The 23634-nt window shown below is 43.8% G+C and overlaps 9 protein-coding genes across 9 annotated transcripts; 8 read left to right on the top strand and 1 right to left on the bottom strand.

Annotated features, from left to right (window-relative positions):
• Positions 1-368: 368 nt before the first annotated feature.
• On the top strand, positions 369-1355 carry LOC6530744. The gene is made up of 2 exons (XM_002091598.4): positions 369-1128; positions 1182-1355. Exons 1-2 carry the CDS (start codon positions 604-606, stop codon positions 1203-1205), a joined length of 549 nt encoding a protein of 182 aa, XP_002091634.3. The 5' UTR covers positions 369-603; the 3' UTR covers positions 1206-1355.
• A 254-nt stretch (positions 1356-1609) lies between these two features.
• LOC26535648 lies at positions 1610-2311 on the top strand. Its single transcript, XM_015197430.3, has one exon. It carries the CDS (start codon positions 1656-1658, stop codon positions 2223-2225), a length of 570 nt encoding a protein of 189 aa, XP_015052916.1. The 5' UTR covers positions 1610-1655; the 3' UTR covers positions 2226-2311.
• Positions 2312-2580: 269 nt separating this feature from the next.
• Positions 2581-3352, top strand: LOC26535132. The gene has a single exon (XM_015197385.2). It carries the CDS (start codon positions 2581-2583, stop codon positions 3196-3198), a length of 618 nt encoding a protein of 205 aa, XP_015052871.1. The 3' UTR covers positions 3199-3352.
• Positions 3353-3502: 150 nt separating this feature from the next.
• Positions 3503-4538, top strand: LOC6530745 (uncharacterized protein DDB_G0280205). Its single transcript, XM_002091599.4, has 2 exons — positions 3503-3665; positions 3699-4538. The coding sequence occupies exons 1-2, from the start codon at positions 3551-3553 to the stop codon at positions 4463-4465; spliced, it is 882 nt and encodes a 293-aa protein (XP_002091635.2). The 5' UTR covers positions 3503-3550; the 3' UTR covers positions 4466-4538.
• A 322-nt stretch (positions 4539-4860) lies between these two features.
• On the top strand, positions 4861-12394 carry LOC120321053 (serine-rich adhesin for platelets). Its single transcript, XM_043206966.1, has one exon. The coding sequence runs from the start codon at positions 4876-4878 to the stop codon at positions 12313-12315; it is 7440 nt and encodes a 2479-aa protein (XP_043062901.1). The 5' UTR covers positions 4861-4875; the 3' UTR covers positions 12316-12394.
• Positions 12395-12901: 507 nt separating this feature from the next.
• LOC26534707 (cell wall protein DAN4) lies at positions 12902-14152 on the top strand. The gene has a single exon (XM_015197347.1). It carries the CDS (start codon positions 12902-12904, stop codon positions 14150-14152), a length of 1251 nt encoding a protein of 416 aa, XP_015052833.1.
• Positions 14153-14583: 431 nt separating this feature from the next.
• Positions 14584-15891, top strand: LOC26535007 (extensin; the record flags this gene model as incomplete). Its single annotated transcript, XM_015197374.2, has 2 exons — positions 14584-15339; positions 15478-15891. Coding segments are annotated over exons 1-2 (1068 nt in total), but the record flags the coding sequence as incomplete, so codon positions are not given.
• Positions 15892-16136: 245 nt separating this feature from the next.
• On the top strand, positions 16137-16740 carry LOC26536182. Its single transcript, XM_015197470.3, has one exon. The coding sequence runs from the start codon at positions 16262-16264 to the stop codon at positions 16724-16726; it is 465 nt and encodes a 154-aa protein (XP_015052956.1). The 5' UTR covers positions 16137-16261; the 3' UTR covers positions 16727-16740.
• A 562-nt stretch (positions 16741-17302) lies between these two features.
• On the bottom strand, positions 17303-18958 carry LOC6530747. Its single transcript, XM_002091601.3, has 2 exons — positions 18881-18958; positions 17303-18802 (listed from the first exon to the last, which is right to left on the bottom strand). Exons 1-2 carry the CDS (start codon positions 18933-18935, stop codon positions 17538-17540), a joined length of 1320 nt encoding a protein of 439 aa, XP_002091637.1. The 5' UTR covers positions 18936-18958; the 3' UTR covers positions 17303-17537.
• Between the last annotated feature and the right edge of the window lie 4676 nt (positions 18959-23634).

The following is a 23634-nucleotide window of genomic DNA, read 5'->3' on the forward strand; positions in this document are numbered from 1 at the left end:
TATTTAAATCAGCTCAGAACACGCCCAGCTATCTTTTATTTGGTTGAGATCGGCGTTATGGATTAGCTAGCTAACGGGTTCAGCATTTTTGTTGCCACAGCAACTGACAGCCAACTGACCAGCTCAAAAGTGATTAAATCTATTTTATTACTTTGTGGCAGATGTTCGAATAAACTTCACTGGTGCCGATGAAAAAATGCGGAATTCTTGGGAGTAAAAACATGATAAACAGAAAAGAACCAAAGAAAGTTGTTAACAACTATTAAGGGCGATATTTTAAAGAACTGACTTGGTTACCAATCGGATAGTTAAGCGTTCTCCTCATGAAAAAGGTCACTTACAAACAGTGTTCCGCCAAAACTTTATCTTTAAGGTTCGCGAGGTCGGAACATATGTCTTCTAGATACAAGTTGACACCGGGATATATTTCTTTGGCAACCGAATTGACTTCAATTTATAAGCGTTCGACCCCAAAAATCGATCCATTAATAACTATTTAGATAAGTGTTTGCCTTTGATTATATAAGAGCTAGCGACCAACACAGCCTGGCACAATCTGAAATTGAACTCTGGAACTAAGAAGGCCTATCGCAACTCTCCGTAATGTTAGCCACATTGATTGGTCTTACTCTGCTGCTCCAAGCTAACACGATTGCAGGACAAGATTACCAAGTTTATGGATCACCTGGCGTGCAAGTAATATACCCATCCTCATCGCAGGTTCAAGTTGTGGGCGGAAGGCATTTCTTTCGCAACGGATTGCGAAGGAATCTCACGATCAATGCGAACGCAACCAGCCAGGATTTTCAGCTAGTCAGCAATGTGAGCAACGGAAATGCCGGCAACACTCCACTTCGGAATTTCTTAAGGTCTCTGTTTGGCCGCCAGCCAAATATCCAGTTTGTGAACCTGAACTCCAGAGCCTTTAACGACGTCTCTCCGGAGCCTCAATACTGGAATGCATATCGATCCTATGCGGCTCCAGTGGTTCTGCCCCGCACACGAGTTAAGGCTGTGCGACAGGGTGGTGTTCCACGCCGGATTTTGGTACGGAACCTGATGACCACCAAATCCCAGACGACCAATTTGCAGTCCTACAGGATTCCCATTTTTGAGAATGACTTGCTGGTAAGCGGGGTCTATTAAAATTCAAATAATTTATTTAACATTTTATTTTTTAGTATGGCCCGACATATGTAAAATAATGAGCTGACTTCAAAGCGCGAACAATTTGGGGGTTCTTCTGAATTTACCGGACAGAAATATAAATAAAATGAACACTTTTAAGATAATGAATATTCCCGTTTTACTACGATTTGATTTGAAAGTGAGAAAAATATTTTGGCAGAAGCCACCGCTGGCATTAATTATGTAAAATTAATTCCTCTCCTTGATTTGATACCTTTGATCCAAGATGATGAGAGGTAGATAAGTTAGGCTCTCGCTCTATGGCGGCATAGTCTGTTTTTAAGTTATGCTTTCCATTAGGCAACTCCATAAAAATTTAAATCGTTGCTTAAACACGCGTTCTGGACCTAGTGTTTTAAGATCAGTTCACATGGTGACCCCGTGAAAGATTTATAAAACTACGGCACCCACAGGCTTTAGCCTCAGTTCTGTGGAAGCCGAGCTGAGTCGTGTCGCCTTTTGACACAATGTCGATCAAAGTAGTCGGCCTACTTTTTATATTAATCGCTCAGTCCTTGGGCGAACTCGTGCGTATAGATCTTAAGGACTTGGGCTTACATATTGCAAGAAGCGCTCTTAACTCTCAGCCTAAACAATACAGCAGCAGTCATAAGAACGAGACACTCTCGGATTACAATGATTATATGAACGAGTACTACAGTAATCAATGGCAGCAGTTCTATCTGGCTCAGACGGCTTACAATCCATATTACGGACTTTACGCAGTTTATGCTCCCTACGAAAGCTACGGACCATATGCCGTATATGATCCCTACAAACACCGTGGACACCATGGTCACCGTGGTCACCGTCGACGCCATCGCAAACGCCCACAAAGACAGCAGCTCCAAAAACAGTCACAATCTTTTCTACAATCCCTACTACGACGTTTAGGGCAATTTTTGCCAATTAAAGTGAGATATGTTCCTCGAAAGAAATCCAAACCACAGCGCCTGCGTCGCAGACCACAAGTTCGACATCTCCAACCATATCCAGTACAATTACAACAGCCGATTGAGTTTGCGGCTAAGAAATAAAGTTCATAAATATTATTTAACGAAGTGTGATTTCGTGTACATTTATTTAGATTAAAGATATAATACTTATCAGTGCAAAAACAAAATCAGATTTGATAACGAATTAAGCGCATTTAAAACCACAAATATACATTTTCTGTTAATTTAGCTTAAGTCAAACGATAGTAAACAAATAAAAAAGATAAACAGAGCAACGAAAATAAAGAAAACTAAGAGAGAAGCGATCGATTTCTCTGATCGCCAACTTATTAATGAACCTAAAATTAGCATTTTAATATCTTGCGGTGCAGACATTTGCTAAATATGCAAGCCCAATGCGCAGCCAAACTTAGTTTAAAGTCGACCGCGTTTCGATATGAAACTGATCGGATTTCTTCTGTGTTCTGTGGCCGCGGCCAGCATTCCGGCAAATGCAAGTGATGTGAATACGGAGCAGGAGCAGATTCGAACAGCATTACCCTGGCTATATCTTTTGGCGCTAACGGCAGGCCGTCCACAGATACCTATCCTCAGACCCCAAGATGAGACGCTGCCCATCACAAACACTGCGATCATGAAACAGCCCCAGTCCGATGAGATACTGAACTCCGAGCAAACCAACAACGAGGTGCGAGAGCAGTTCCTCCAAGGAATTCTTCTGGGCCTACAGCAGCCAGGATCCGCCACAGTTTCACCCGCTGTGCTCTCAGACTTTCTTGCCCAGGCCACAACTACTACCACACGAAATGAGGATGAGGACGTTGACTACATAGACTTTAAGAATGGATCGCGCATCAAATACGATTTGGATGATGCCGAGCAGCCGGCTAATAAAATTCTGCAGCGGACTACCAGTCGTCCGGCTCCGAGTCCGCCGCAAAACACTGCCCTTTATTATAGAACTCCACCCAGATACGTTTACTATAGACCTATATATGGGTCTACGCCATATTATTATCGAGTTGGATATCCTACTACTATTATTAATCGGTGATAAAGTAATAAAGAAAATAATAATCATAGGGAAAGATGGTTTGTAAAATAGCTTTGTCTTGCAGTAGGTCCATTATGATAGCCCATTAGTGGACTAAGTTATGGGAATTAAGCTTTCAGTTCACTTCTGTGATTTCGCTAGCCAAAACCAATAAAAATTCAAATGACCGCTTTGGGTCTCCACCAAGCCCAGATCGAATTTTGATCTTAAGCTCGTGCTTCAGTCCGGTCCTATGTAGGTCTCAGACACAATTCAATTTATGACACCCGACAGACTGTATAAAACTCTGCGCATCATGGAGCTATCACATTAGTTCTGAACTAACCGGAGCACCGTTGGAACTCTCTTCATAATGCTGTTTAAAACCATTGGATTGGTCTTGCTGCTGACTGGTCAGGCCTGGGGTCAGTCCTTCAGTTTTCCTGTCTACACCTTGGGAAGCGTAGTGTCCGCCCTAACAGGAGGCGGTGGTGGAGGTGGCGGTGGTGGTGGTGGTGGAGGCGGAGGTGGAGGTGGAGGTGGTGGAGGTGGAGGAGGCGGAGGAAGTGGCTCCTCAAGCAACAGCATTGCTCAAGCGGAATACGAAGCTTTCGAAGCTTATAATGCGTATTACAACAGCCAATTGCAGCAGTACTACGAGGCTCAGGCGGCTTACAACGCGTACTTGTATAGCTTATACCTAGCCAGTCTAAACAACAACCAGCAAACATCAACTTCGACCACAGCCGCTCCCATCACTACATTGCCCACGCCTACGACCTCTACCGCCGTTCCTACCTCTACCGGTAGTCCAACTACGTCCACGGCCATTCCCACCTCTACGGGAAATCCAACGACATCGACCGCGATTCCTACGTCTACGGGATCCGATACCACCTCGACCGCCGTGGCCAATCAGCCCACAACAACGGCATCTCCAGCCACTTCCACGGCTGTGGCACCCTCAGATACGGACAGCACATCCACTGCTGTGGCACCAACAGACACTGTCAGCACTTCCACTGCTGTGGCCCCCTCTGATACGGACACCACATCAACGGCGGTGCAGAACGCGCGGATTCAAACCACTCCTCTGCCCTTCCGCTATGCGCACGGCTCTCTGGTCAACCCCTACGATCTGCACCGCATCAGTTCCAATCCGATCTACGTCCGTGGCTCCGCAGTGGCTTCAGCTGAGGCGGAGTCCGAGCCTGTATATATTCCATATCCGAATATTTATCGTAGGGCTCAGCCATCTCCTTACTTCGGCTACGCTGGAAAGAAATAGATAAAGAACTTTGGTGTATTTCACAAAAATTACATTTAATTTATTGAATAAAATCTAAACAAATTCAACCGCACACATAATTGGCTTTCTTTTGTTATATAATTGGTTCAAGAATCCGCGAATGGTTTTTTCAGAAGAGCCACATAATAAAAACGGGTAAAAGGTAATTATAAGAACTAATTAGCATTTTCACCACCAAAAGCATCAACCGTCAGCTTAGAAGTTTTTTGAGCGTAGTCATGATCTTAGGAATTCTAAAAAAACCGTCGATTTATGAAGTTAGTTTTATCCATTCCTTTGTTTGCGTATTATAATTTTACGACATCAGTCTTCTGTATAAAACACCAGGTGCTTTGCCGTTACCATTTCAGTTCTTGGCTAGACAGAGTGCCCGCTAATCCCAGTTCGGAATGAAATTAAATACCACCAGCTTTTTGCTCATTCTAGTCAGCCAAGCATGGGGCCAATCAATAAAGATAAGGATACCAGTGTGGGATGCTTCCACAATATTTTCAAGGCTCACTGGAATCGGAACAAATTCGCAAAACACTAATAGCCAAAGGCCATCTAATCAGCAAAATAACAATCAACAGAATGTGGAATATAACGATTACCTCAATAACTATTATAATAACTATTGGGCGAATGCATACCAAAACTTAGCAAATTATGACCCTTATGGATATGGCTATTATAGCCCGTACGGACCTTTCGGTCCTTATGATCCAGGTCAATTTCAAACTCCACCAACACCGTCAGTCACACAAACATCAACGCCAATCGTTCCAACGACAACAGAACCTCTAACCACATCAGCAGATACTACGACCACTACTGAAACACCGATTTGTGCAGTCTTTCCTAATCTCCCAGCGTGTCAAACATCGACCACTTCAACATCCACAGCAATCCCATCCTCAACATCGGACTCTTCGACTACGTCCACAGCAATTCCGACACCCACAACAACCGAAAGTACTTCAACATCCACCGCGATTCCAACATCCTCATCATCGGACCCTACAACTACGTCCACAGCAATTCCTACTTCCACAACAACCGAAAGTACAACAGCATCCGCAACAACTGAAAGCACTTCAACATCCACCGCAATCCCAACATCCTCAACATCGGCAACTACGACAACGTCCACTGCAATTCCGACTTCCACAACAACCGATAGTACTACAACATCCACAACAACCGAAAGTACAACAGCATCCACAACAACTGAAAGCACTTCAACATCCACCGCAATCCCAACATCCTCAACATCGGCATCTACGACTACGTCCACGGCAATTCCTACTACCACAACAACCGAAAGTACTACAACATCCACAACTGAAAGTACTTCAACATCCACCGCAATCCCAACATCGGAATCTCCGACAACGTCCACTGCAATTCCCACTTCCACAACAACCGATAGTACTACAACATCCACAACAACCGAAAGTACAACAGCATCCACAACAACTGAAAGCACTTCAACATCCACCGCAATCACAACATCCTCAACATCGGCATCTACGTCCACAGCAATTCCTTCTTCCACAACAACCGAAAGTACAACAGCATCAACAACAACTGAAAGCACTTCAACATCCACCGCAATCCCAACATCCTCAACATCGGCATCTACGACTACGTCCACAGCAATTCCTACTTCCACAACAACCGATAGTACTACAACATCCACAACAACCGAAAGTACAACAGCATCCACAACAACTGAAAGCACTTCAACATCCACCGCAATCCCAACATCCTCAACATCGGCATCTACGACTACGTCCACAGCAATTCCTACTACCACAACAACCGAAAGTACTACAACATCCACAACTGAAAGTACTTCAACATCCACCGCAATCCCAACATCGGAATCTCCGACAACGTCCACTGCAATTCCCACTTCCACAACAACCGATAGTACTACAACATCCACAACAACCGAAAGTACAACAGCATCCACAACAACTGAAAGCACTTCAACATCCACCGCAATCCCAACATCCTCAACATCGGCATCTACGACTACGTCCACAGCAATTCCTACTACCACAACAACCGAAAGTACTACAACATCCACAACTGAAAGTACTTCAACATCCACCGCAATCCCAACATCGGAATCTCCGACAACGTCCACTGCAATTCCCACTTCCACAACAACCGATAGTACTACAACGTCCACAACAACCGAAAGTACAACAGCATCCACAACAACTGAAAGCACTTCAACATCCACCGCAATCCCAACATCCTCAACATCGGCATCTACGACTACGTCCACAGCAATTCCTACTACCACAACAACCGAAAGTACTACAACATCCACAACTGAAAGTTCTTCAACATCCACCGCAATCCCAACATCGGAATCTCCGACAACGTCCACTGCAATTCCCACTTCCACAACAACCGATAGTACTACAACATCCACAACAACCGAAAGTACAACAGCATCCACAACAACTGAAAGCACTTCAACATCCACCGCAATCCCAACATCCTCAACATCGGCATCTACGACTACGTCCACAGCAATTCCTACTACTACAACAACCGAAAGTACTACAACATCCACAACTGAAAGTACTTCAACATCCACCGCAATCCCAACATCGGAATCTCCGACAACGTCCACTGCAATTCCCACTTCCACAACAACCGATAGTACTACAACATCCACAACAACCGAAAGTACAACAGCATCCACAACAACTGAAAGCACTTCAACATCCACCGCAATCACAACATCCTCAACATCGGCATCTACGTCCACAGCAATTCCTACTTCCACAACAACCGAAAGTACAACAGCATCCACAACAACTGAAAGCACTTCAACATCCACCGCAATCCCAACATCCTCAACATCGGCATCTACGTCCACAGCAATTCCTTCTTCCACAACAACCGAAAGTACAACAGCATCCACAACAACGGAAAGCACTTCAACATCCACCGCAATCCCAACATCCTCAACATCGGCATCTACGACTACGTCCACAGCAATTCCTACTTCCACAACAACCGAAAGTACAACAGCATCCACAACAACTGAAAGCACTTCAACATCCACCGCAATCCCAACATCCTCAACATCGGCAACTACGACAACGTCCACTGCAATTCCGACTTCCACAACAACCGATAGTACTACAACATCCACAACAACCGAAAGTACAACAGCATCCACAACAACTGAAAGCACTTCAACATCCACCGCAATCCCAACATCCTCAACATCGGCATCTACGACTACGTCCACAGCAATTCCTACTACCACAACAACCGAAAGTACTACAACATCCACAACTGAAAGTACATCAACATCCACCGCAATCCCAACATCGGAATCTCCGACAACGTCCACTGCAATTCCCACTTCCACAACAACCGATAGTACTACAACATCCACAACAACCGAAAGTACAACAGCATCCACAACAACTGAAAGCACTTCAACATCCACCGCAATCCCAACATCCTCAACATCGGCATCTACGACAACGTCCACTGCAATTCCGACTTCCACAACAACCGATAGTTCCACAACATCCACAACAACCGAAAGTACAACAGCATCCACAACAACTGAAAGCACTTCAACATCCACCGCAATCCCAACATCGGAATCTACGACAACGTCCACTGCAATTCCGACCTCCACAACAACCGATAGTACTACAACATCCACAACAACCGAAAGTACAACAGCATCCACAACAACTGAAAGCACTTCAACATCCACCGCAATCCCAACATCCTCAACATCAGCATCTACGACTACGTCCACAGAAATTCCTACTTCCACAACAACCGAAAGTACTACCACATCCACCGCAATCCCAACATCCTCAACTTCAGACTTTACGACAACGTCCACTGCAAGTCCAACAGATTCAACGACAACTTCCACGGCAAGTCCGACCACCGAAAGTACTACAACATCCACAACAACTGAAAGTACTACCACATCCACCGCAATCCCCACATCCTCAACTTCGGACTCTACGACAACGTCCACTGCAAGTCCATCAGATTCAACGACAACTTCCACATCAAGTCCGACCACCGAAAGTTCTACAACATCTACAACAACTGAAAGTAGTACAACATCCACCGCGATCCCAACATCCTCAACATCCGATTCTACGACTACTTCCACTGCAAGTCCAACAACCGAAAGTTCTTCAACATCCACATCAACTGAAAGTACTACCACATCCACAACAACTGAAAGTACTACCACTTCCACCGCAATCCCCACATCCTCAACTTCGGACTCTACGACAACGTCCACTGCAAGTCCATCAGATTCAACGACAACTTCCACATCAAGTCCGACCACCGAAAGTTCTACAACATCTACAACAACTGAAAGTAGTACAACATCCACCGCGATCCCAACATCCTCAACATCCGATTCTACGACTACTTCCACTGCAAGTCCAACAACCGAAAGTTCTTCAACATCCACATCAACTGAAAGTACTACCACATCCACAACAACTGAAAGTACTACCACTTCCACCGCAATCCCCACATCCTCAACTTCGGACTCTACGACAACGTCCACTGCAAGTCCATCAGATTCAACGACAACTTCCACATCAAGTCCGACCACCGAAAGTTCTACAACATCTACAACAACTGAAAGTAGTACAACAGCCACCGCGATCCCAACATCCTCAACATCCGATTCTACGACTACGTCCACTGCAAGTCCAACAACCGAAAGTACTACAACATCCACAACAACTGAAAATACAACATCTTCAACATCCGACTCTACGACTACTTCCACTGCAAGTCCAACAACCGAAAGTTCTTCAACATCCACAACAACTGAAAGTACTACCACTTCCACAACAACTGAAAGTACTACCACATCCACAACAACTGAAAGTACTACCACTTCCACCGCAATACCCACATCCTCAACTTCGGACTCTACGACAACGTCCACTGCAAGTCCATCAGATTCAACGACAACTTCCACGGCAAGTCCGACAACCGAAAGTACTACAACATCCACAACAACTGAAAGTAGTACAACATCCACCGCGATTCCAACATCCTCAACATCCGATTCTACGACTACTTCCACTGCAAGTCCAACAACCGAAAGTTCTTCAACATCCACATCAACTGAAAGTACTACCACATCCACAACAACTGAAAGTACTACCACTTCCACCGCAATCCCCACATCCTCAACTTCGGACTCTACGACAACGTCCACTGCAAGTCCATCAGATTCAACGACAACTTCCACATCAAGTCCGACCACCGAAAGTTCTACAACATCCACAACAACTGAAAGTAGTACAACATCCACCGCGATCCCAACATCCTCAACATCCGATTCTACGACTACGTTCACTGCAAGTCCAACAACCGAAAGTTCTTCATCATCCACAACAACTGAAAGTACTACCACATCCACCGCAATCCCAACATCCTCAACTTCAGACTTTACGACAACGTCCACTGCAAGTCCAACAGATTCAACGACAACTTCCACGGCAAGTCCGACCACCGAAAGTTCTTCAACATCCACAACAACTGAAAGTACTACCACATCCACAACAACTGAAAGTACTACCACTTCCACAACAACTGAAAGTACTACCACATCCACAACAACTGAAAGTACTACCACTTCCACCGCAATCCCCACATCCTCAACTTCGGACTCTACGACAACGTCCACTGCAAGTCCATCAGATTCAACGACAACTTCCACGGCAAGTCCGACAACCGAAAGTACTACAACATCCACAACAACTGAAAGTAGTACAACATCCACCGCGATCCCAACATCCTCAACTTCGGACTCTACGACAACGTCCACTGCAAGTCAATCAGATTCAACGACAACTTCCACATCAAGTCCAACCACCGAAAGTTCTACAACATCCACAACAACTGAAAGTAGTACAACATCCACCGCTATCCCAACATCCTCAACATCCGATTCTACGACTACTTCCACTGCAAGTCCAACAACCGAAAGTTCTTCAACATCCACATCAACTGAAAGTACTACCACATCCACAACAACTGAAAGTACTACCACTTCCACCGCAATCCCCACATCCTCAACTTCGGACTCTACGACAACGTCCACTGCAAGTCCATCAGATTCAACGACAACTTCCACATCAAGTCCGACCACCGAAAGTTCTACAACATCCACAACAACTGAAAGTAGTACAACAGCCACCGCGATCCCAACATCCTCAACATCCGATTCTACGACTGCGTCCACTGCAAGTCCAACAACCGAAAGTACTACAACATCCACAACAACTGAAAATACAACATCTTTAACATCCGACTCTACGACTACTTCCACTGCAAGTCCAACAACCGAAAGTTCTTCAACATCCACAACAACTGAAAGTACTACCACATCCACAACAACTGAAAGTACTACCACTTCCACCGCAATCCCCACATCCTCAACTTCGGACTCTACGACAACGTCCACTGCAAGTCCATCAGATTCAACGACAACTTCCACATCAAGTCCGACAACCGAAAGTTCTACAACATCCACAACAACTGAAAACACAACATCTTCAACATCCGACTCTACGACTACATCCACTGCAAGTCCAACAACCGAAAGTTCTTCAATATCCAAAACAACTGAAAGTACTACAACATCCACAACAACTGAAAGTAGTACAACATCCACCGCGATCCCAACATCCTCAACATCCGATTCTACGACTACGTCCACTGCAAGTCCAACAACCGAAAGTACTACAACATCCACAACAACTGAAAATACAACATCTTCAACATCCGACTCTACGACTACTTCCACTGCAAGTCCAACAACCGAAAGTTCTTCAACATCCACAACAACTGAAAGTACTACCACATCCACAACAACTGAAAGTACTACCACTTCCACCGCAATCCCCACATCCTCAACTTCGGACTCTACGACAACGTCCACTGCAAGTCCATCAGATTCAACGACAACTTCCACATCAAGTCCGACAACCGAAAGTTCTACAACATCCACAACAACTGAAAACACAACATCTTCAACATCCGACTCTACGACTACGTCTACTGCAATCCCAACCTCCTCAACTTCGGACTCCACTGCAAGTCCATCAGATTCAACGACAACTTCCACGGCAAGTCCGACAACCGAAAGTACTACAACATCCACAACAACTGAAAGTAGTACAACATCCACCGCAATCCCAACATCCTCAACTTCGGACTCTACGACAACGTTCACTGCAAGTCCAACAGATTCAACGACAACTTCCACGGCAAGTCCGACCACCGAAAGTACTACAACATCCACAACAACCGAAAGTATTACAACATCCAACGCAATCCCAATATCCACTGCAAGTACATCAGATTCAATGACAACCTCCACAGCAATTCCGACGTCTACTACAATCGGTAGTATAACGACATCCACAGCTATTCCAGCATCCACAGAATCTTCAATAACCCAAGATTCAATTTGCATTGAGTATCCACAGCTTCCTAAATGTCAATCTGGAAAGTCAGCAACCCTTAAAACAATTGGATCTAATATGGCTGAAACCAAGCCAGTAGGCGCTGCTTTTAAGCCCGAGCAAAAACTGACTATAACATCAATGCCCCAGTCCGTGACTTCGCTGTGCCACTTTTATCCCCGCCTTTGCTTGAAACCTGAAGAAGCCCAATTTGTTCTTCTGGCTGATGAGCATGGAAAACCCTCATTGTTGATTTCGTCAATTGAAGGACGATCCGCTTACTCTCAAAAGCTTCCTGCTTTGTGGCGAGCTATAAGCAGAGCCCATAGGAATAAGTAACAAATTCTAGTAAATGCGGGTAAAATTGACATTGTTTTACAAAACACGAAGAAAAATTAAACAGAAAGTGCAAGAATGATTATTTCTTATTATTTATTGTATGGTAGCCATAAACGTAAGTACCTACTTTGACAATTTAAATATTAGGGAATATTAAGTATACATATCCAGTACAAATGCAATTCTAAATGCGTGTTTCCTAATTAAGATTGAGTTGCGCACTCCATTAATAAATTGTATTAATATAGCTTTTAATTATTTACTTCTACAATAACTTGAAGAATTGTAATTTGTAATTTAATTTTAAGATTATTTTGGAAAAACGAAAAAAAGGAGCTCTTAAATAGAAAGGGGCATAAAAACATCATGACTAAGAAAGAACGCAGATCTTTGTTGCTTTCATCGCAGACACACAGAGAATTTACTGGTTTTTCAATTGTTTTAACTTTTAAAGCTCTTGGGTCGTGTTTAGCTCTAGGGCATAATCAGTGGTTTATTATCTATATGTCTATAAAAACGAATTTACAACTTGGTTGCAAGTTTAGTTTGGATCTAGGCATTAGGGTGAACTCCTCGATTCGCGACAATGTTTTCGTTGCACGCCTTTTTTATATTATTGGTCACAACCACAGTATGGAGTGATAGTCCAGATGGAGCATTTAGATTAAATGTTCCACTTTGGGATGTGAACGATTTTTATTCGCGCATATCTAATGTATTTGGTACGACAAGTACCACAAAACCACCACAGGTGGCGCCTGAAAAACCAACCACAGCCGTGCCTTGGGACGCCTATTACAGCGCGATCATGCAGGAATTTTACAACAAGAAACATGGAATGTTTCCGGGAAATGAACCTTTGCCCGTGCCTGTACCGGTTCCAGTCCCTCTTCCGCGGCCACCGCGACCACTGAGGCCACTGCGGCCTCACCGACCACCGCTTCCAAATCGACCTAGACCCAGGCCAACAAGAAAGCCAAGGAGAAGCACCACAACTACAACCACCAGGCGAACAACAACCACACGGAAAACTTCTACGACTTTGTCCACAACAACGGAATCGCCAAAAACTACGTCGAGTACTTCTACTACAGTCGCCCCTACAACCAACTCAACAACTGAACAATCAACGACAATAGAGCCATCTTCAACAACAGGTGGATCCTCTACAACAGGAGGCTCATCGACCACAGGTGGATCTTCTACAACAGGGGGCTCTTCGACCACTGGTGGATCTTCTACAACAGGAGGCTCATCGACCACTGGTGGATCTTCTACAACAGGAGGCTCATCGACCACTGGTGGATCTTCTACAACAGGAGGTTCATCGACCACTGGTGGTTCTTCTACTACAGGATCATCCACAACTAGCATATCAGTATCTTCCCGACTAAAAGGAAAATACAAAATCTTACGAGCTACAACAGTCACTCCTTTACGTTTCCATCATAGTCAGATCCAGAGTAGCCCCATTTCAATTCCGACGGTGCTAAGTTTAGATGGGCTGCCAGCGTCTTCTAGCTTTCTTCGTCCTGATCTGCAACTTTCAGTGCAATCGGCGCCAGAGTCTGTGACGACGTTGTGCCATAACTATCCTCGCCTATGTGCTCACCCAGAAGAAGCCCAATATGTTCGCTTAGTCGATGGATTTGGCAAGCCCATGCTTCTTATATCGCCAGGAGGCGTGGCAAGTACCTCTCTTCGTTTAAATGAAGCACAACGGCCCTTTAGGTCAAAGGAAAAACCCTGGAAATCGGTGCCACCACGACAAAAGAATCCCTCAAGAAGTAAATATATTTACAAGTTAATTAAAAAACGAAATAATCAAAGACTTTAAATGTTCTGTTTAATTAAAATTAACACTTCAAACTTGAATTAAACTAACAAGAGATTAAAACGATTAAAGAGCTTTTCAGTTGGTTTCTGCGAAATTTAATATTGGGTAAAAATTATAGAACGCAATATGTAACCATAAAATAATAATAAACTTTTCTTAAAAATTAGGTTATTAAATAGACATATGTTTTTTTTTGTCAAATTAAAGCGATTAAAACACTAAAGTTTATGCTATCAGTAACATCCATGCCAAGAAGAACTCGTTCCAGATTCGAACGACAGATTCGTTAAAGACAACCATGCAGCAAAACCAAATCTGATAAAAATAACTAATGGCTTAGAACAAATCAATTACTTGATAGATACGAAGATTATGCCAAAGACAAGTATTTAGTAAAATAATTAATGGCGTTAGTAGAGCCATTTGATACATCTTGATACCTCACAAGAGTACCTTAAAAACAGAGCTCGATTTGTTCAACTTATAGTTGAAAGCGATCTGTTATTCTTAATCCTCAACTTCTATTGAATATTATGGAGTATATAAAGACTCTAAAGAATGCCCCACTTCAGTATTCTGGCAGCATGAAGCTGTTTGGAGGTTTAATAATCTGGGTCTGCCTGGGCGCAGCAGGACCTAACTGGCTTTCTACGTTCGCCACCGGCTTTCAGGTCCAAGTGCGAATTCCAATATGGGATGTTTCAGGACTTATAAAAAAATTCACCGGCTCCGCCACGGGCCATGTCAGTAATCACAAAAAAAAAGAACGACCTGTTCCTGAAGACTATTGGCCGGCGTTATATGGATACTATGATCCGTTGGCTTATCCACCGCCACCTTATTACCCATACCTCCCTTATGCGCCACCGACAAATCCACCAACACATCCACCAACAAATCCACCAACAAATCCACCAACCAATCCTCCAACCAATTCTCCAACGAAGACACCAACAAAGGCACCAACAAAACGACCAACACTTCGACCAACAAATACACCAACAAATTCGCCAACGAAGGCACCAACGAAACGTCCAACGAAGCTGCCAACGAAAACACCCACAAAGACACCAACAAAACGACCAACAAAACCACCAACGAAACAACCAACGAAGCCAACGACTACAGGACCGCCGGAAGAAACAACAACTGAAGCAACAGAATCACCAACAGATACAACAACAGAGATTTCAACAACCAATAAAAACACGGAGGCAACAACTGAGACCACAACAACGAACGCAACTACGGACGAAACAACCGACGCAACAACGGACGCAACAACAGGCGCAACAACGGACGCAACAACAGGCGCAACAACGGACGAAACAACCGACGCAACAACGGACGCAACTACTGACGGAACAACAGACGCAACTACGGACACAACAACGGACGCAACCACGGACGCAACTACGGACGCAACTACGGACGCAACTACAGATGGAACAACAGTCGCAACAACGGAAACAACACTCACATTAAGAGATCATGATCAATGCTTATTGTTCCCTCACACTCCAGAGTGTCAAATAATTGAATCAGTGCACCTAGTAAACAACAAGTTCAGTAACGTGTTGTATCCGGAAAAGAAGCTATCGATTGAAACCATGCCTCACTCAGTGACCTCTCTTTGCTTCTATTATCCGCGTCTGTGCTTGAAGCCCGAAGAAGCTCAATTCGTAAGATTGTCGGATGAAAATGGAAGACCTTTGCTCTTGATAAGTCCAGTAGAAGAAAAATCTTACAAAAAAAAACTGAGAAGAAATAAATAATAATTTTTGTTAATTTAAATTACAAACTTTTAAATAAACAATAAGAAAACATGAAACAAATTTAACTTTTCTTTATAATTTATTAATTATACATATAGGCATACAAATGTAATAGCAAAAATTCACATCATTCATTTGCCTGAAGTCCAAAATGACTCAAAGAAAAAGAAAATTAAAACTTTATCGATACTTCATTTGACATGACAAAGATGACAACACTCCAAGCGAACCTATTCAAGCAAACTGGTTTCAGTTGCCCCACTCCACCTGATCAATTTGTGTAAGACCACCAGTCCGAGTTCGGCTTCCTGAAGAGGTGGTAGGTGAAATTGAAATGAGCTCCGTCCAGTTCTTTCGATCAAGCCTGTGGATTATTTTACTCCAATTATGTGTTTTATTTCGATGGTGTGAAGGTGCCCCAGTTCATCCAGATGAGGCACTGCAGCAACTCAGGGTGTTGAATGTGACCCAGGGGAATCTCATTGCGTCCAACTCCACCGTGAAGTGCAGCCTGACTCCGAATCTTTGTGACTGGCAACTGCATCTCTACGATGGCCACGCATTCAGTGTGACTCTTGTACAGAAAATGGAAAGTACCACCACCCAAGCACCACCACTTCCAACTGCTGGTCAGAACATTTTCGAATTGAACCACAACGTTGGTGGACCACAGCTGTTTATTCTGGCAGAGATTGAGCCCAAGTCGAGACGCAGATTAAGGCGAAAAAGGAAACTTTGGCGACGAGCCACTTTTAATCACTCGAGTAAACAGAAATTTATCTTGCTGGTCGTTCAATAAATATCCGAAATGAATAAATGTGCTTTAATCATTTATATAATCATCTCTCATTAGGCTCAATCAATCAGCGGCCAAGATTTATTGAGGCTGACTCACTGGACGCAGGCAGCCAGACTGTGAAATTCATTCCGCAGTCATAAAAAAAATTCGCAGCTCATTAATGTCGACTCGATTCACGCTTTACCTGCCGTGAACTTTTCGGGACTGGGAATGAAAGCATGGAAGCCGTTCGACCACTTTCAACTTTAACCCGCAATGCCACAGGTCTGGGGTCTAATGCCCATTAAGCTGTCTGCGCGTTGTTTGACTAGAAGTATACCGACTGGGCTCTGTTCTCAGTTCTCTATTTGTTTATTCAGATATGAATGGATGGGTTTTTAAGTGCCCAGCCGAGTTATTGTTTCTGATCGGGGGACTTTTAATTAAGTCATCTTTGTTGACCCAGCAGCCCGCATTAAATACTGGCTGTGAAATGATGGTTATGATGATTAATGGGTGCAGAGATTTGCATTAAAAGGGAAAGTGGGTAAGAGGTGGGGAAATCAATAAAGTCGCCTTGATAGTTTTTGTATAGCATCTATAATGGATTCAAAAATCTTTATTTTCTATTTTCTCTTTACTTTCTACTAGTTATGGTAAGCATAAAACGCCAGTCGGAATTGAATCAATTTACAGCCTGGACTCACTTGCTATTTAATCAGTACTTCAAGTTTAGTCCCAGCGGAAATTCAATTCGTCACTTGGTCGGACCCTCTATAAACACTAAAACCGGAACCCCAAAAAAACCCCAAGTCCAACGAATACTCTGGTGTCACACATCAACCGTGGCACGTTCGTCGTCGCCATCATCGGCGATTGTATCGTAAATTGTATTCAAAAATTTTCTAATTTCCGTATATGGAAGAATCTGCCACCAATTTGTCGTAGTTTCAATTTCCTCCTCCATTGCGCCAGCGATTGCAGGACGTCTCTGGGAGCCCTGGCGACGTTTATCCTTGCCTTTACCCTTGCCTTTGCCTTTGCCACCACTCTTTGTTGTCAAAGGACGATGCGTGCTGATTTCCGGCGATAGTGATTGTGTTGCCAATTCCTTCGTCGGCTGCTTCGCATTTAAAGGGCCAGTGCCTGGTCCCCTGATGGGGTTAGTTTCAGGAGTTTCAGGACGAAGAGCACCAGGAAGTGATGCAGTGACAACTCGGTTCGCTGTCATCTTTATTTCAGTTTCATTAGACGCTGGTGCTCCTCCTGTTGGCTTTTGCTTCCGCTTGCTCTTCGGACGAGGCGGTCTGCCTTTGGGTTCGTCCTTCTTTCTTTTGCCGGACTGAGCCATTGTGCCGGTGTCATCGGCATTCTCCGCTGTCGTCGGGCTGACAACCTGCTGCATTCCTGTCGATGGCTTATCGATAATTGTCTCACTCGGGGCCATGGGTTTCTTCACACTTGTCACCGGTTCCCCCGCAGGAGCTGTCCCCGCGGCGTTTACTTCTTTAACTTTATTCCTTGCAGGAAGGACTTCAGCTGCTTCTGCATTGTTCTCGGCAAGCTCTGGCAGTGTCAGCTTCATCTTCAGCGGCTCCTGCTGAACCTGCTGCTCCTGTTCCTGCTGCTTCTGGGTCATAACTTCTTCGTCGACTGGTTTACGCTCATGGTCGATGGTCAGGGTATTCAATTGCACTATCTTCTTGGTACCTACACTTTGCACATGGAACTCGTTCGAGTACAAATTCTCCCGTGCGTGCATAGCCGTGTTCATTTGCAGAGGCATTAATTGCATGTTTATGGCCGGGCTCTCAATTGTTTTGTTCAGCTCGCTTGGTTGTTCCTGCACAGCAATTGGCATTGGCAGGACCTCCATGTCCTCGTCAAGGTTCCTGTAGTGGGACCTCTGCTCCGTGGATCGTCGGCTGTGGTGGGAGATCTGCTGCAGCATGTGATCCAGTGGAGGAGCATCCTGTGTGGATCGACTTTCGATGGCCTGGCGACGGACCAGGTTCATCCGAGGCTTATTGTAGGCATAGACATCCACATTGAAAACTCCATGGGTGGGTGCACGACGCCAGTGCCTGGCAGGAGTGGCTAAGGAAAAGGTGTGGGTCATCAGGTGTGGGTGTGCACTGTACTTTCACTTAAACACTACACATTTCGGGGCCTTACCTCTGGCCACAAGGGCACAAGACTGGATTAGCAACAGCAGCAGTGGCAGCTTCATTCTGGCTAATACATATTTTAGGCGTTGGCTACGACTAAACCGATTTTGGACCTCTCGACCAATTTTATGGCCATCCGATTTGGGTCACTCCGCAACTAATTTGCATTGACGATTCATGTTTGGCAATGTTCTAGGAATGTGAAAGCACAGTAAACTCCACCCATGTTCGACCCGATTAAAATCAAACATCTTATGGACATGGAATCACGACGAGCTGATGTTTCACTGTCGCTGAGAACTGGTTTCCCTGAATCGAATGCCGGGCAACGGCACTTTTGGCCAAAACACAATGGTTTTAGATTTGGACCTGTCAATGGCCAAGTTAATGCTGTGCCATAAAATATTATTGTAGTGCCACCTCGGTCGAGCCTTGGCCAATTTGTGTTTTCGTTGGCTGGGCCAAAAGTAGCGAAAGTTGAAAGTTGTGGTTAGCATTACAATGCCCTGCTAATGGAAAGTAATTGCCAAGAAATTCCGGGGTATGCAAAACAAGCCGTCATTGATTTTCAAATATTCTTAGGTTCCAAAGGTTCGGCTAAAACTAATAATTAAGAATGGAAATTTCCTTTTAAAAATAACCAAAAAATCAATTTACGCCGATGGTAAGAATGGTGCATGTTAAAAGTTGTTTATTTATTTAGTGCGTACCTTTATACAAATCAAATGAGAACTTCAAAAACAAAAGTTATAATAAGAACGACTTGCTGGCAAAGGACATTAAGCACCAAAGCACACCGATTTATGCATGGCTAATGCATTTATCTGCTTAGAGAAAACATTGCCATCGCTGTGGGGTAAATTGAAAATTTAATTCTAAAAACCATTTGGGAAAGTGATTTATATTAAAGAGCTTGTCAAAAACAGTTGACCAAGAGTCAGCTAGCAGTAAACAAACAGCGAGCAAACAAGCACAGAACAGCACGGCTGACAGTTTCCACTCGGAGCACTTAAGATAACTTTGAGTAGACCAAGTCCGAGCTCCGGACCAAGGACTTCGGGTCACGGCAATGGGCGGAATGGGAATGAAAATTGGAAATGGGAATGGGAATGGGGGGCGTGGGGGGTGCGGGGGTGGAACCCGAACTGAGCTGCTGATGTCCACCACCAGTGGCAGATTTATGAAAACTGTTGACATTTAGTTCTTTGAACCGTAAACTCTGAGCGGACTCAAGGCGGCGGAATTTACATTCGAACAATGCAGGCCGCAGAAAAACGGAGCACGAAGTGCCCGGTACATAATGCAAACGGAATCGAGAGCCAGAGCAAAAACGGCCAGCAGATAGGGAAATGTGGAGAAAAGCCAGATGACAGCCGGCCAAGATGGACAAAGGCAATTGTGCTGGCATGTGAAGGAAAGTCGTCGGTAAGAGAGAACGAAATGGGAAAAACTGCTGATGCCGCTTGGCTCCTTCATCCTAAATGCGCTGCGGAAAACTGTTTGCAAAATGTAGGTGTTGACCCATTTTGGTAGATCGTGATTATCAACCTTAAACAATTAGTCGAATTTTGATCACTTTAGAGATTCCTTTAATTTCCTATACTTAATTGTAATATTAAGCCCGTTTAAATACTTCACTTTGATGAGTACCAGTGTAAGCCACAATACCTTTTGGCCGACATTTCGGTCTAAATGCAATTCGAGCTGCTTCGGATTTTATGTAAATTGGTGATATAATAAGAAGAGCGTACTGATAATGCGATTAAACTGATGATAAGGATGGACCTTGTAAAAGAATAAACTCGAAAACAAATTGCATCGATGGGTGAATGCGGAATGTGTCAAACGGATGCACTTACAATACCACTCCTACGTGAGCTGAGTGGCACTTTTGATTCTTCAATCGAGTTGAGGCCCAAAGAAAGCGATGACATATCCGTTAACGTTGAAATGCCTTGCACCAGACACTTGTCTTGCGGATGAGGATGCGGATGCGAATGGGAATGCGGATGAAGATGCGGATGTGGATGGGGCTGCGGAGCTGGCCTATGCAAATAAAAACAAAGAAAGGCCGTGCACGTTAAGCGGATAGCCAGAGTGATGGAATGAAAAAAGGCACAGGGCACCGAGCAAAATATCTCAGCACTTCGGTTATGGAAAAGGTTAAAAAAATTAAAAATATATATTATATATTATAATAGGTAGGCGAACTTCATTTTAAATGTCTGGTTAAAATTTCATACCGTACTTTTGTAGGTGCCTTTGAATAGCAGTGATCTATTTTCCAGTGTAGTGGGAGGGAGCAAGACAGAAGTGGAGCTACTGTCGTCGACGTCTTAATTAAGCAGCTCAAACGGCAACAACAATTAGCCGAGATGCAACTCAAGCGATGTTGATTGTTATTTTTGCCGTGTCCTGAGTGACAGGACGAGGGGAAAAGAGAGAGAACGTGTCAGAGAGAGAGAGAGAGAGAGAGAGAGTGAGAGAGAAAGACATAGGAAGGAGAATACACTGCTTGCACTTGTGGCTGGCTTATTGAAGAGGCTTATTCAATCGAAATTGCAGTAGCATAATTACAGCAAACTTTAAACTTTTCCAATTTCGAATTGAAGTTGCTACATTGTGTTTGGTTGCACTTTTTACTGTTGCCATTGCTGTTGTGCCAGCAAATGCACACAATTTGCTTTGTCATTAGACGAACACTTTAGTCACTCGACTGCGCTGTTTATCTCAGGCCATCTCCCTCTGTAGTCCATGCCCCATCCCGCTCGCACCATGTTATCTCCTTCTCTGTCAACTGCTTTGCTTTTGGCTGCTCATTTCCAGCTGGCCATTTCTTTGTGCAGCTCTTATTTGACCATTCATTTGTTGCGTTTGCCTGACCAAATAATTGGGGAGTGGGCGCGAAAGAGACAGTTATATGGGTGGGGTTGGGAAAGGGGGAGGGGGAGACGAACTGAGATCCATTCACAGTATTTTGCACATTTTCGCTTAATTTGAATTTTTCTATGCAAATGCAAATGCATGGCGAGGACGGAGAATAGCAGAAAAAAGCATCCCGAAATTCAACTGTTTTTCGTTAAATAATTCTATTTTATTGTGCATTATTTTCGTTTTTTCCACCAGCTTTCGTCTGCGCCAAATTGTTATTGCAATTTTCTTTGTGTGCTTTTGCACATTTTGCAGCATTCGCGGTTCACTGCGCTGTCGTTTATTTGATATTTGTATTCCTCCCTGAATATATCCCTCGATAAGGTACTCCAACCGTCTAACAGGACTTTTCGGTCGGATTCGGGGGAATCCCCTTTGAAGTGAATCTGAATGAATGTATTTGGCTGCAATCGAGTATTCGATTCGTTTGGGCATTGGCAAATATGGTGATTTCATTGAACACATCATAAAACACACCATGGTTGTGGTACAATAAAAATAATATTTTTGATTGATAACAAAAACCTTTTTTTTCGTTATTTGTTTCTCTTTATCATATTAAAAATACAGCTAAACAACAATTCGAGTAAACTTAAGTATTTAAAGTAGATTTTTATTGGCACTTGTTTACAATATAAGCAGGATCATGCAAATTAGCTTAGATACAATTTCTATAAATATAGTTTATATTTTTAAGCTTAATAAATATTTTCATTGTCTTTTGCTTCACCTAACATCGGCGATCATAATTACCGATAAAAATGTCACGCTTTTAATACCAGTGTTCAACCATGAATGATTGACATTAAAAGAAACATTAGCTCTGTTTTTCCAACTTTTGTTCGCCTCTGATCATTTTCCTTTTCCAATTTCCGCGCCTAAGCAGAGGCATCCGATTTGTAGTCGGCCAGTTAATTGTTATGCAAAAGCTGAAATGATGCCATAAAAACCCTATTCCCAGCCGGAATCTGAATCAGAGTGCCGATAAACTTTCCCCCTTTCCCCCGAATAGATTGTGTTTGATTTGCCGCGTGGCTTTTGCATGCTGCAAACAAACGACACTTTGATTTAGTGAAAGAACTATTGTTAGAAAACAGAATCATGTTGGGAATGGCAGTAGTAACAGTGGCGAGGATTCGATGGCTAATAAAACAAAACAAAGCTAATGGCCAAACATAACGAAACCGAAATGCAGGCGGCAATTTTATGTCCGGCATAAAAGTTTCCCCTTCTTTCCGTTTCTGTATTTATCTATTTTTCCAATACCCCCTCTCCAGTATCTGTATCTGTATCTGAATCAGTTTCGGTATCTGCGACAGACGCCTTCTGAATGCCAATGTGCAGCCTGCCTCAAGGCGGCACACAGTGCGTATGCGCGATACAGTTTATCGTCTTGCCGCAGCATTCTATAGTTATGTACGAGATGTACATATATCCGCAGAACTTGTTGCTACAGCACAACCACAACTTTTGCCGCCTAATGCGGCATCAATATGCAAAGCCCAAGTTTTGGGCCAAGTCGAACGCCCCACTAAGCGGCTTAAAAACACAAAGAACACAAAAACGGGCAGAAACTTTAAGTTCATTTAACTTTCGCAATCAGCTGGAGCAGCAGGCAGGAGCATTGTCTGCCGGGGCAATTTATGATTTATTAACAACGTGCGAAACTCAATTTGTGCCCCGTGCCGGAGAGTCCGTTAAGTCAGCTAAAAGGATTTCGTAAAACTTAAATGATTTTAATTATTGAGAATTATCAGCAGCGTTGAGCTCTGTAATGCAATTTGCCCCGATTGGGGATTTGGCCAACAGTTGGGTGCTCCTCCCTGAAAC

The sequence above is a fragment of the Drosophila yakuba genome, chromosome 2R, assembly GCF_016746365.2.
Source record: "Drosophila yakuba strain Tai18E2 chromosome 2R, Prin_Dyak_Tai18E2_2.1, whole genome shotgun sequence".
Lineage (NCBI taxonomy): Eukaryota > Metazoa > Arthropoda > Insecta > Diptera > Drosophilidae > Drosophila > Drosophila yakuba.